Source organism: Chiloscyllium plagiosum, unplaced genomic scaffold, assembly GCF_037043375.1.
Source record: "Chiloscyllium plagiosum isolate Xiang-an unplaced genomic scaffold, Cpla_swu_hap1 HiC_scaffold_15, whole genome shotgun sequence".
NCBI classification, from domain to species: Eukaryota; Metazoa; Chordata; class Chondrichthyes; order Orectolobiformes; family Hemiscylliidae; genus Chiloscyllium; species Chiloscyllium plagiosum.
In genome coordinates this window covers 39,234,697-39,249,684 of record NW_028270153.1, presented here as the reverse complement: position 1 = coordinate 39,249,684, position 14,988 = coordinate 39,234,697, and the positions used below count along the sequence as shown (strand labels likewise).

At 38.5% G+C, this 14,988-nt stretch overlaps 1 protein-coding gene across 1 annotated transcript in view; it reads left to right on the top strand.

The window, feature by feature from the left end:
* Positions 1–14,988, top strand: part of jph2 (junctophilin 2) — a 105,465-nt gene that overhangs the window by 71,373 nt on the left and 19,104 nt on the right. Inside the window, exons 3-4 of the mRNA XM_043710295.2 lie at positions 4,703–4,821; positions 13,700–14,637. Coding sequence (XP_043566230.1) covers positions 4,703–4,821; positions 13,700–14,637 — 1,057 coding nt within the window. The remainder of the gene's footprint in view (positions 1–4,702; positions 4,822–13,699; positions 14,638–14,988) is intronic.

Genomic DNA, 14,988 nt, shown 5'->3' with positions numbered 1-14,988 from the left:
GGGTGTACGAATAGGAAGGGTTTGGAGGGATATGGGCCGGGTGCTGGCAGGTGGGAATAGATTGTGTTGGGCTGTCTGATTGGCATGGACGGGTTGGACCAAAGGATTTGTTTCCATGCTGTACATCCCTATGACTCTGTGACTCTAATTGCTTCAGACTTCTATTCACTGCGCTCTCAAAGAGCTTGGCTCAAGTCCTTTTCTCCTGGTTTCTATTTATGTCACTCATCAGCTCTTATACGAAAGGGCACTGAGAAATCAATATATTCTGTGCATAGTTTCAGACCGTTGCTTAAAAGGAGAAAGTAAAGCTCAGCCACACTTCTTTGGCAATCATCTTGTTCGTGATGCATTTCTGTAGCTTTCTGAGGCATTCTTCCTCACCTACCTTCTTGACTTATCAATCAGCTTTCATTGCATTACTGCTGCCAGGCCACTTTGTGTTCAGGAACAGCTATCCATCTCAAAGAAACCTAGAAAATAGGAGTAGGAGTAGGCCCTTTGAGTCTGCTCCATGATTCACTATGACATGACTGATCACTCCATGTCCTATTCCTGTTGTTAGCTATTGCTGCTTTCCTCTGAGAGGACATACCTCCAAGTATCCAAAGCAGTATAATTTATTTTGCATGGGTATGGCCACAGGGACTCCTGCGCTGTCTGCCTAGTCCTCTTTCTCTGCCTGGTGGTCATCCCATTTCGTCCCCGCCTGTGGAGTCTTAGTCAGTGGAGTGATCATTTCTTTGTACATACTGTCCATGATCTCTCAGCCTTGCCAATGCTCGCAGTGTCCACAGCCACCGCTCCAAAACTCAGGCTTCCTGGAGCTACAGCTGAAGACATTTTCTGCACAAGTTCTGATTCTGGGCACTGAAACTGCATCAGACGTCCTGTTTTGAGCATGATAATGAGCTCTCCTTCTTCAGTTGGCCCATCAAATTAAACCTTTAGATTGCCCTTAAAGTCAAATATTATTCTAAGGCCCTTCTTCTCTGGACCTCTGCACGATTGCGCTTACAAAAAAATCTTGTAACTGTTAAGCAATTAAAAATAGCATAAAAAAATACCCAATCTTACCCTGTCAGCTGCTTCCCCTTGCCCACATCAAGTTTTGAATCTGACATTTCCTTAAGAGCTCTGCCTCTAGATTCAGTGAAAGATCGCTGTGATACTGCTTTTAAAGTGTTCCTGCCACTCTGCTCAGCTGCTCTCTACCAGGTAAGCCCACTCTTTCTCTCTCTCGCTCTGGCGCATTGTGCTTTCATGCTCTTAGTTTGCTTTCTTAATGCTCGCTGACTTTACACCTACTTCGATGCTCACAATCTCTGCCTTGTCTTGCCATGTTATGCCTTTTAGTGCAGACAGATAGCCAGGCAGATTGCCATGCTTGACAGCAATGAACAGTCAAGGGTTACCATTGCCTGCCAAAGGGCCTAGTCCAACGTCAGTCAAGAAAGGTGGTGAAACAGCCCAAATGAGTGAGCAGAAAGCACAGAGGGCAGGAAGGGTTAGTAGTTTGAGGGTATGTGGTGGTTTGAGAGTTATTGAGCAGGAGTGTGAGGTAGTAGACAGAACTGAATGAAGTTCTGAAGAAGAGTCATATTAGGCATGCAACATTAACTCTGCTTCTCTCTCCACAGGTGCTGCCAGACCTGCTGAGTTTTTCCAGCATCTGCAGTATTTTGCTTTTATCTTCCACTTCTTTGCTATATAATCACATTCTTTGGATCATTCAGGATTGACAAAAATTGTCTTTGGAATTTGGAATTGGTAAAATGGTAATATGTGCCATTAGGATTTCCTTTCCCTGGAATTGAGGCCGAAAAACTCAAACGCTGGTGGGGCATACAGTGTCTACAGGGTCAGGAACAAATGTCAACCTGGATATAATTATAATGGACTAAGTGGACATTTAGTCAATATAGTGACATTTGGAAGTGGCCCACTTCTAATTTCTTTTTCTCCCACTTCGTTTTTGATTCCTCACCACATAGATATGGGAGTTTGTGTGAAATCAGCAGGTGTTCTCTTGACTGAGCTGCACACATGGCATTGGGAACAGTGTGAGGCAACAAGCTTTTGAAATAGCAGACTGCAGGCTATGGCCCCTGCTGTGAAATCTGCACAGTCTGGTTGTCCTAATTTTGTTTGCTTAGATTTATTCACATGCTAAATAAAATGCAAAAGTCATCAGATTATTCTGATTGATATCATTTGACAAAGAAAATTTAACGGAAATGTTCAAAATCATGAAAATATAACCAAGAACTGCAGATACTGGGAATCTGGAACAAAAGCAAAGATTGCTCGAGAAACTCCGCAGGTCTGGAACAATCTGTGGGGAGAAAAAGAGTCACCATTTTGGGTGCAGTGGCTGATCATCAGTTTCCCCAGCAATTTGTTTTCTCTTTCAAAATCATTTATGGTTTTAATAAAGTAAATAAGGAAGAACTGTTTCCAATAGCAGAACAGGAATTAGAGGGCATGGTTTTAAGATGATGAGCAAAAGAATCAGAAATCATGAGGGAAAATATTTTACACTGTGAGTTGTTTTTGTGATCTGGAATGCACCATCTGAAAGGAAAGTAGGAGATTCAATGGCTACATTAATGAGGGAATTCTTTGAATATTTGAAGGCAAAAAAAATTACAGGGCTATGGGCAACAATCAGGGAGTGGGACTGATTGGAAAGTTTTAACAAAAAGCAGTATGAGCTATGGATGTATGAGCTTTGTAATTTTAATCAAATTGAGTTAATACATTGTGGCTTACCTATGCACTCTACTGAGTGCCTTCTTCATTTGCATAAATATTTTCCTTTGAGATAATTATCTGACCTCATGGTGAAAAATTTGGATTACTGGGTATGGCAATTGCAAAGTGCAAATAACCCAATAAAGATAAACATCATGCTGCCTAATTATTAACATGATGACTACATGCAGCTCATTGCTGACTGATCCAGTCACACTTCAGCTCAAGAGAGACTACAAATATAGGCCATATTGAAGCAATTTTCCCCAGAAATTGGTTCAACATAAAACTTATCCGATAATACTGATCACAGTATTTCCATCAATCTACAGTGCAAATGAAATTCAAAAGCACCTGACCTAAAGTTTACAATTCTCCCCCTTCAACTACCTATCTATTGGGAGAAGGAGAGAGAGCCCTTAATGTATGTTCAACTCAGAATGATTAAGAGAAATTGCTTGCATAACCTGTACAATCCATAATAATACATTGTGCATCAAATCAGTGTTGGAAATCATTTGGTGTCGTGATATCCCAACCTATGTGCTTCAGCACACATGTGGCACACTTATGCTAGTGTCCTTCTGTCGTGGCTCATTACATAGGCTGTGCCAATGTTCTGGCAAATCTTTATAGTTTCAGACTTATGTAGTGCCAGCACCAGCCAAGAAGCCAAATTTTATGATCCATGTGCCTAATGGAGAGTGTCAACTGCAGGCACCTTTTGCTGGGTTTTTGGATCTGTTGTATATAAAACCTTTTGCTTCAGAAAACCTTTGAATTCATGAATTCAAAATAACTGGAAAAACTGGAAATCCAATTTTCATATCTTGAGTTGCAATGTTCCCTATTAACAAAGGAAGGCAGAAAATTATACAGATTAATATTTTCATTATATGTAAAGGAACAGTGAGTGGAATCAGACTTCATATCACCATCATTTAACCAATAAACGTTTAAGTCTAGTGTTTACTACTTCATGTAAATGTTAATTAAATCATAACATTTAATTTTTTTAACCAAATATCTATTGCATTGATTTTTAGAATTTTTCTGGTGGGGGGAGGGCAATGTAATATAATTTTTTTCCTACTTATCCCGCATAGATTATAGTATTCCATGTGAACCAGTACTAGTAGAAATTTCCATACTAGATGTGGTTTTGAACTAGTGGATTGCAATAGAAACTTAATGCTCCCTTCTTCAATTTTACAGCTTGCATTACTGAATGCTGAAAAAAGTTAATATTGCAAGTTAATGTAAATTTAATATAAAACTTAGAAAAATAAAACCATACAAAAAAAAATGATGTAAAAGAAAATAAGTGTCACTTCTATTCATCAAACTGTACCAAAAAGAATAAAGGATAATGAAAGAATTAGTGGTTTTCTAAAAACAGCGTATTTTTATCCTTTGAAATAAATGTTTTCAACCAAAATGTTTTGCTATACACATGAAGTATTATTCAACATTTGCTGGCTAAATAAATCTGACTACATCATGATGACTTACTGAAAGCTGTATTTTTAACTTAGCGTCCATACAACACCAATGTTATTATAAAAGTGGAATGTATTTTATGGAGGTTTACCAATGGCTCATGATCAGAACTGAATGACATTTGTTTGAACCTAAGATTCTTCGCATGATAAATTCCTGATTTTTGGTCCCAAAACATTAGTGAGGAGGAAAAGCAACAATGAAGTTACCCAACTCTGCATTTCAGAATAGCTGAGTTAATAAAGATGAATATTTGTCCCATGGTGCATTATAATGATGCAATGAGATTGAGGACAATTGGTATTAATGATTTTAAGCACTGTCTTCTTTGGCATCCTTTTAATGATAATGAAAATGACATTGATTTAGTTAAGAATTATATGTTATTTTAAATTCTGTTTTGTGCATTAACTGTCTGTTTTTAAGTATTTTTAATATTTTCTTTAAGATCTTCACATGCAAAAACTAAGGCTGAAGCAGCAGACCAGGCTTCACAGGCTGCAGTTAATGAATCCAGTATTGCAAGGGCAATCGCCAAGGAGCTGTCTCCAACTTTTTACCAGCCAGGTATTTTTCTGATTTAAAATGCTATGAGTTATTCTGCAGATTTGATTATTCTTCCATAGGGAAAGAGGGAACTGTTAAATTTTCAGCTAAATATATGACAACACAATGGATAGAGTGCTCACTCTCATTGCCCTGCTTTATGACGGTGAAGAAGGTTATCTCAGAGTCCAGTGGGACCTTGTTCAGATAGACCGATGGGCCAAGGAGGGGCAGTTAGAGTTTAATTGAGGTGTTGCATTTTAGTTAGGGAAATCAGGGCAGGTCGTATACATTTAAGGTAGAGTCCTGGGCAGGATTGACAAACAGAGATCTTGGCGTGCAGGTGCATAGTTCCTTGAAGGTAGAGTCACAGGTAGACAAGATGTTTGGCATACCTATCTTTATTGATCAGTTCATTGAGTATAGGAGTTGGAATGTCATGTTGCAGTTGTACATGACATTGATTAGGCCACTTCTGGAATCCTACATACAATTCTGGTGTCTCTGCTATAGGAAAGATGTTGTTAAACTTGAAACGGTGTAGAAATGATTTTATAAGGATGTTGCCGGGGTTGGAGGGCTTGAGCTATCGGGAGAGGCTGAATACGTCGGGACTACTTTTGCTGAATTCTGAGGCTGAGTAGTGACCTTACAGAGGTTTATAAAATTATGAGGGGCATGGTTAGGGCGAATAGCCAAAGTCTTTTCTCCAGGGTATGAGAGTCAAAAACTAGAGGGCTTGGTTTAAGGTAAGAGGGGAAAGATTTAAAAGGGACCTAAGAGGCAACTTTCTCACACAGAGGATGGTGTGTGTATAGAATAAGCTGCCAGAGGAAATTGTTCAGACAGGTACAATTACAACATTTAACAGGTATCTAGAAGGGTATATGAATAGGAAGGGTTTAGAGGGATATAGGTCAAATGTTGGCAAATGGGACTAGGTAATTTAAGATGTCTTGTTGGCGTGGATGAGTTTCAGTGTTTCTCTGCTGTACAGCTGTCTGATTCTGTGTCTTCTTATACAAAGGTTGTGCATTGTTCATATCATTTCTGACTTGTTTAACAAGCTGTTTTCTCACAGTGAAATGCTGATTGGATTATAAGTGGAAATTCAGGCTTGTTTCAAATTCTGTCTAGAATTAAAATATGTAGCTATTGCTTGCACTCAGATTAGAATAAAAATTATCTATTTCCAAATGATGTTTTTCAAATGTGCCCAGATATTTACTTGGATCAATAATGACTAATGACAAGTGACTAATGGGATTTTTGAATGGGAAATCTGTTTACCAAGTAGTCGACAGGAGTTAACTGCAGACATAATTTACTTTGCTCCTGAAAGAATGGGAAACCTCAATTTTAGCTGCAGAAAGTGGGAAACTTCTATTTCATTTACAGATATCAAGAAACCTTCATTTAGTCGCAAAAGCCTGGAAGTATTGTAGTATTGTGAAGCAGCATTGCTTTACTGCACAGTCAAAAACCTTTAAGCAAAAGAAACTAAAGCAGCATTGCTAAACAGCAGATTCAATGGCCACACAGACAAAGAGAATACAACAGTATTGATTACACTACAGAATTAAATCTGGCCATTTTATCTCTGAATAATGTCAATGTTAGAGGAGAATAGTTGTAAGAGCTTCTTACTAACACCCACAGATGATAAGAGAAGGTAAAGAAAAGGTATAGGAGAAGAAAAGATCAGAGGAAGTAGAGGCAGGGTGAGAATGGAGATGGATGTGATTGACTCAAGGAACATTAATTATTTTATTTTCAGCTTTTCAAAACTGACCTTTCCAGTGCTACATTTGTCTGAGATGAGCATGAACTCTTTTTATTCTCATCAACTTTTGGAAAATAACCTTTAAAGCCACAATTTATGAGCAAGTGTTGTACATTTCTATACTTTTCCAATTTAATCAAATCTGTTAATTTTTCAAATGGGGTCTTTGCTTTTTTGACTTTTTAAATATTAGGATTTCTTATTACCTATTCAAAGTTGGCCAGATACCTAACATTATGTTTATAATACTGCAGTGCAATGCATTTTATTGTCACTATGTGCCATTTTAAATCAATAAAGAGACACGAATAAACTAAATGTCAAACCTGAATTAAATACAAGGTCTTCAATCCATTTTAATACCTTGAAAGATCTGGAGATGGACTAAGTAAAATAGACAGTAAATGACAGTCCATAGCCAGCTTATCCATTTTCAATAAGTTGACAGCTGGTGTAATGGCAGTCAATTTTTTTTTATCCAGAATGGATAGTTTCAACGTTGGCCAGATGGTTTAGTTATGACAGGCATGTATTTGAATCCCAGGCATGCAGCCATCCTGAAATGGAAATGCTGTTTCACTCAGTGTGTCAGTATTGAGCTTCACTTGGTTTCACAGGAAACCTTGACAGGAGAATTGGATCTTGAGTAATTTGTTTTGTGTTCAGCCAATAAAAACAATCACAGCCAAAGGAATTGCTTTTACTGAGGCCCTAGTCAAGGCCAAAAGACTTGTGTGGCCAGAGAAACCTAGAAAGTGATCATTCATTGGCTCCAGTTAGATTTAAAGAGAGACTTGCCTTATTTTTAGCTGCATTGCACTTTTTGCTATTCAGAAATGGAAGTTGCTGAAGCACTCTTTCAGGTATGATGCACCCATCATGGTTCTGCTTATGACCCAGTCTCTACAGCTTGGAATAGACTGTGTTCCTCTTCACATGTGCAGAAATTGATTCCACTCTACCATTCTTCTACTCATGAGATGGCCCATGTTAAACCTCAGAACTTTGGTGTTTGCTTATGTTTACCTGAACTGATATAGATAAGGCAGATTATTTATTTTATGGAAATTTCAATTGAAGTTACTCCATTGTTGACAGGATGCCAGTGCATTGTCAGTTTTTTTAAAAATTGTAAGATGCATTATTCATCTCAGCATGTTTTCCACATTATAGTTCTCCAGCTAATAAACTGAGTTAGGGTCAAGCAATAGGTAAGTCCATTTCATTCTGACCATGGTTTCTCAGAACCTGGGTTGCTACAATGATATTACGTGATAAACTGCACTGCAGTTTACTTCTGTGAAATGCTGAAATATTAGACATTGGAAACCTCCCACTGGTCAGTTGGTTTAAATTAACATATTTGCTCATATTATTTATTGTGTTCATATTACTTGAATAATTTGCATCGATCTTTACAAAGGAAGATACTGGTGCCCAAATCATAATGAAGTAGAAATTAGTAAAGACATTGGTTTGGTTAAAATTTAACAAACAGGAGATATTGAATAGACCGGCTGTGCTTAAAGTTGTGATTCACCAGAGTAGGATGAGGAGTATATGGTGGAAGGGAGCTTGCTAGTTTAAAGAGAAGGACAGCATCTTGCCAGATGGGTAGCCCTTGTTGTCAGAAAGCCACTCTGTTGGGTAGATGCTGCTCAAGTAGGAAGAGCTCACACCCCATCTGGCTGGCAGCCCATATTGCTAGTCCCCACCTGCTGCTGGTTGTGTATTGGCAATGGCAAGTTGAGCCCTCAAGTACCCTTGCTGATTTAATTCAGTGGGTGGGAGAGGGAAAGTCATGAATGTAACGGGGTCCCTTTCATGCATGTTCTTCCGTGACTATTCAAGTCCTTTTTCAGCCACTTGGGGAGGTATTAAATTCTAACTATCAGATTTGTTACTTTAACTGTTAGTCATTTAAAGCCCGACTGCTACTGAGAGATAAAAATATCTGCTTCAAGAACAGGATGGTAAATTATTTTGAGATGTAGCACTGCCTGCTATAGCCAAAGATAACAGAGAAGAATGGCTTTCTTGGAGAAGGTGACAACTGTGACAGCAGGAATTTCTTGGTTATTGTGCAAAACATAAATACATCTCCCTTCACAGAGATGGATTAAATAAGTACTCTATGAAGCTTTTCAAGCATGGGTTGGGATCAAGTTATGAAAATGAAAAATTGATTTGAATTTGATGAGGGAATGTTGTTATTCTTCAGTTGCACAGTTGAACATGTATGGAAGTGGCACTTTGTATGTGACCAATATACAGTGTGTAGTTAATCTTTTTGTTTTCTCTTTGGAAGTCTTGCTGTTAAAGGCCGATAAAAATATTTTAGATGAACTATTCATCATCATTTTCCACATCGATGCTGATGACATCCAGTTCTAGCTCATCACCAACATCTTCAATTGCTTGCCAGACCAGAATATTCTTCCAATTTAATTTTCATAAAACTGAAGCTGTTTTCCTCTGTCCCCACGTGACTTTTCTTTTCTAGCTAATAATTTCATCCCTCTTCTGGCAGTTGTCTGGGGCTGTACCAGACTTTTCATAACCTTTATGATATATTTGACACTCTGAGCTTTCAAACACATCTCTGTCTCATCACTGAGACCAGTTATTCGTACCTCCATAACAATGTGACCAAACAGTGTAAGACTTTAGCCAGAATTATCGAGCACCTGACATGACAAAAGACATGGATCAGAAATTTGGGAAAATCAGATGAGAACAACAGTGATGTATGTGATTCTCAATGTCAAAAACAAAAAAATCCCTATTCTCCAAGCTGTGTGGTGAAGGAGCTGCTCCAGCAGTTTAGGGGAGTTTTGCAGAATTCTTGACAAAAGATGCCACATAATCCTGACATTATGGGCTTTGTTCAATTGGATCAGACAAGGAAAGTATGTATGGGCTCTGAAGAGCTAGGTGAGCAGCAGCAGTCTTCTGAGGAGGAAGTAACATCATCTTCTGCATGATAGAGTATTTCAATGTCAGGCACAACAAGCCAGACAGAACTTAAATACCTAGTTCCAACAAGGTGCAATGATCACTCATTCATTGTAACTTTGAAGCAAACAGTCCCTTGTTGTTTGTTTATTCTTTGCTTTGTCTGTTGCTGAACGAAAATTAAGGTTTTCAAATATTTGAAAGCTTTCCAGTGGGTGGTGGTCTCACATTGAACATTAACATGCTCCTCTAGTGTTGTTGGAGCAGTACTCATTCAGGAACGTGAGTATTCCTTCACACTCCTGACTTGTGTCATGTAAATGCTGCAAAGACTTTGGAAAGTCAGACGTTGAGTTACTTATCCTAGGATTCCTAGCCTCTGACCTGTTCTTGTAATCACAGTATTTATTTAGCCAGTCTTGTAAGAGGTGTGATGTGTCATTTATTTTGGATTTTCAACTAGTAGCATGTCAGTTTTGTTTGTATCTATGAAGGCATTTAATGATTAATTTGTAAGCATTTCTGTAGACATTTTCAAAAATATCTTTAAAAATAGTTTGAGATGGATAGTTCTTGGAAGCTAATGGGAATTTTCACTTGAGAACGTTTATACAAGCGAAGAAAATATATAGTTCTACACTAGGCTTTCAGTTTAGAAGGTCAACAATAGTTATTTTTTGATCAGGAGAGATGCCCATAGTTTGGAAAAGCTTTTTGGTTTTCAGTTTGAGCAGTTTCTATAAGTCTTGGCTGAAGCTGGATGTGTAAGATAGTTGTACCTAAAGAAGGGAAACAGTTTAGAACTGTTACACAACAGGGTTACTTCAGTATAAGGAGTTTAATTTTAAATTTCCAAACCGGAGGTATTTAGGTAAAACTTTGAAGAGGTTATTCAAAGCTGAGAAAATCTACACTCCATTGTACGAAGGGTCAAGGAAAAGGGGATCAAGTTTTTCCAACCTAGAATTGAAGACACAGCTTAATCAAACCCTCTCTGTGTTAGAGAAGCAAGTTTTTCAATGGCATTCTGATAGCATTAATGAGATTGAATTTACCATGTGTTTTGAAATCTTTAAATTTGTATTAAATGTAAATACTTTGATTTATTCAATTTCATTTTCATTTATTTTGGATAATGTTTTATTATTATAACCAAATCAGGACCACATTATTAAAACAAAAGGAAAGAAAATATGGTCTATTTTGCCATCTCAGAGACCCTTACCTGTACTCAACCCATCTCCCGGACTTTGTCCCCACCCCTTCCCTAACTTCTCACAATAGTAACAGGGTCCCCCAGTTCTCACTTATGACTTCACCAGCCTTCACATCCGAAGGATTGTAATCTGCAATTTCTGGTACTTTCACGAGATGCCACGACCAGACACACATTTCCTTCCCCTCCCTTCTCAGCATTCCATAGGGACCATTCCCTCCGGGATGCTCTGGACGACTCCCCCTCTGCTTTCAATGCCTCCTAACACCCTCACGGCAACTTCCCATGCAATTGCACAAGATATAACACCTGCCTGTTTACGTCCTCCCTCCTCACCATCCAAGGCCCCAGGCATACCTTCCAGGTGAAACAGCAATTTACCTTTACTTCACTCAATGTATTCTGCTGCATTCACTGTTCACACATTGGTCTCCCTCATATTGGGTGACACACAGAAACAGACTGGGTGATTGTTTTGCAGAACAACTATGTTATGTGTATAAAAGTAACCCTGAGCTTCCAGTTGCCTGCCATTTCAACTACCACCATGTTCTCTGGCCAACATTTCTGTCACAGCCCTGTTGCAGTGTTCCAGTGAGCCTCAGGCACGCTCGAAGAACAATAACCTAATTTTCCACTTGAGGACCTTGCAGTCTCTAGGACTCAACATCATGCTCAATAACTTCAGAACCTGATTCCATCCATTTTTTAGCCACCCCACATCCATTTCCATTATGACATGGATTATGTTTTGCACAGTCACCCTTTTCAGGTACTCCTAAACTCATTATCTCATTATATGGGTTGCATTCAGTACAGTTCCCCCATTTTCTCCTATTCTTGGCTCTTGAGTGAGGCTGGAGTTGGGAGATTTCTCTTCCTTTAGGCTACTTCTGAGCTCATCATCTAATTAAGGAAAGTGGGTGAGTTCCTGCTGCTGGTTTAACCTCAAGTGAAGGTGGAATTTGCTGACGGGAGCACCAGGATGACTCAAAATGGAGTGACCCTCAGAAGGTTGAAAACTATTATAGAAATTACTGGAAAACCTCAGCAGGTCTAACAGCATCTGTGGAAATAAATCAGAGTTAATGTTTTAAGTCAACTGACTCTTCTTCAGGACTATCTCCTTCTGATTGTCAAATAAACCTCTTAAGAGACAACATTTACGTCATGAGCATGGTCTTTGCTGCCATAATTTCCTTAAATCCATGTTCTCTGGTGACCTTTCTACCACTGGAAACAATCTCTATTTATTCTTAACAGGCACCCAGCCAGATCGGTTTCCAGAGTCATAACTCTAGGACTTGGCAGATACACTTCACACAGTAGTCAACAACAATAAATGTATTTTCATGAGACATTTCTTGCACATCACAGTACCAGCCACTCATGCTGCTCAGTGCATTCATCACACCTCCATCATTCACCAGCAGCATTTGGGACTCATACCTATGAGTAAACTATTTTACCTCACACACATCGACTGACATTGCCAGCTTCCCGCTTCACATACCTAACAAAGCACTTCATAATGTTCAACCCTTATTAAATCTGCCCTCAACAACAACAATTTTACATCAAGCATCTTTAATAATCATTAATATGTCCCAATATTCTTTAATGAGTGATTATCAAACAAAATTTAACATTGAGAAACTTAAATAAAAATTAAGAAAGATGATTAGGGACTTCGTCAAAGGTGTTGCTTGTAATGAAGAAAGATAGAGCTAAATGACAGAGTGATTTAGGGAGGAAATTGGAATTGAGGTATCAGTGCTAAAATGAAGAAAATCAGGGATGTGTAAGAGACCAGAATTGAAGGGGCACAGAAATCTTAGATTATCTTAAATCTGTTATAGCACTGCAAGTGATTTTGGAGAGGCGGTGCGGATGAAGTCATGAATAAATTTGAATATAAGAATGTAAATTTTAAACTTGTGGCATTGCCTGACAGAACTAAGGTTGAACACAATTGAGCAGTAGGACAATGGATGAACAAAACTTGGTGTGAGAGGACTCAATGATGCAGAGAGCAATGTGGGACACTAGTCGGGAGATTATTAGAATAATTAAGATGGAAGTTAATAAATATGTTGCTAACGAATTCTGAAAAGGCAGTGGGATTTTGGGGGCAGGTGTTGAAGACCAATACCTCAATTCCAATTTCCTCCCTAAATCAATCTGTCATTTAGCTCTATCTTTCTTCATTACAAGCAACACCTTTGACGAAGTCCCTAATCATCTTTCTTAATTTTTATTTAAGTTTCTCAATGTTAAATTTTGTTTGATAATCACTCATTAAAGCATATTGGGACATATTAATGATTATTAAAGATGCTTGATGTAAAATTGTAAGTGATGTCTTACAGCCCTAATAGTAACTTTCCCCGTCTCCCCCAGTCCCCTTTAAAACTGTAACATCCTTCCTAAAGTGAGGTTGTTAGAATTGAATACATTACTTAGGCTGAGGTCTTAGCAGTTACTTACAAAGAATCTGGTATAACTTGCTTGCTTTTTGTTCTGTAGATCTGGATTTATATTTTTGCAACAGAATACTCGTAACTGGAGCATACTTCATTCTACGTGTATTACTAGTAGGATATAGTTTCAAGCTGTATCTAATCTTCAAAATTAAAGATAGTAAAACTTATAAGATTGTTATACTGTTTTGTAGTGAATTTGTAATTTTGTAAAAAAAATTAAAATCTTTTCTCAATAAAAATATGCACAAAAAATAGTAAAGTCTCATGACAGGGAACTGAAAAACTGAGTGCATGTGGTATTGAGGACAGAAACTTGCTAATTAGATGTGGTATTCTACACTCAGAGGTTGTAAAATTAACTGTAATAAATCTTATTATTTTTGGACTATGCATTGTTACTATACTGAAATAATGTTGAGCAAGTCATGAAACTGTACTAAACAGCTAAATCTTCTTAATCAGGTCCTGAATATCAGAAAAGAAGATTGCTTCAGGAACTAATAGAAAATGGAGGTAACGTAGAAAATACAGACCAGGAGCCTCCATCAATAGAAGAGCCTCCACCTACCCCTCCAGAGAGTCCTGGACTCCATGAAAAAGCTGCAACTCCACTTGAATCATCCCCTGCTGGCACTCCTTCTCCAAGTCCTTTGGAGACACCACCAGAGGTTAGAAAAATTAGAGGATCAAATCCCAAGATGGAAGACTCCAGCCACTTGAGTCCCGGCTACTGGAATGGTGAGCAAAATAAAAGTAACCGGTCAACTAGTCATCCTTCAACACCTTCTGGTTCACTGACCTTGCATGCTGAGAACAGGTCATCTGCCAATGATCGAAATCCTCTCAGGACCTCCAGTCTCCAGAACAATAGAAGAACCCCAACTAAACTGGAGGAGCAACTACAAAACAACTATGATTTGGATATAAAGCCCCTGGAAAGAATTGAAAGCAAGCCTAGTACAAATCAAAAGATCAAAGCAAGAGAACCCATCCCACCACATCAGCTGCAAGATGCTAAGTTCCATGACAGCTACCACAGTTACGCTGTGCGGACACAAGTGGGACCTCCACCTTTAGATTTAGTGGATGATGAAACTCCTGTAAAATTATTGCCAGTCAAGCAAGAAGCACACCCAGCAAAACCTTTAACACCAGAGCCAAAAGCAGAGATCAAAGCAAAAAAGCCAGAATCAGAACCAAAGCCAGTGCCTCAAGTGCAAGAAACCGTCGTACCACTTCCTAAACAGGAAAAACACTCACAACCCCGACCAGAATCCAGTCCTCAGTCCAAGCCTGAACCCAAGCCTGGGCTTAAATCCGTGTCAAAACCAGTACCTAAACTCATAACACAACCTGACACAGCAGGGAAAGAGGTAGCAGACGTGGCACAATTTGATCAGGTGAGTTTATCATTAGAGCCATGGGCATAATACATGGATTTACAATCTGATTTGCAAACTGTCTCCTGTGACACAATTTGGCTTTTAGAACAGCTGGATAAATACTCCACATTATAAATGTCCTCCTAGTATATTGTTACATTGACATTAAAATCCAAGCATGTTAAGGGGACAAGGCAAAGCAACATTGTTGACTGGATATTAATTGCATACAGGTGGCAGGCGTTAACAGGGGATTCACTTGAGCTCCTATAAATAAACACAGAAAATGTAGTTGTTGGGTTAGGAGGCATACACAGTAATGTGTAACTGTAAATAAATATGCAAGTGTTTAAAGATTGGCTTCAATTC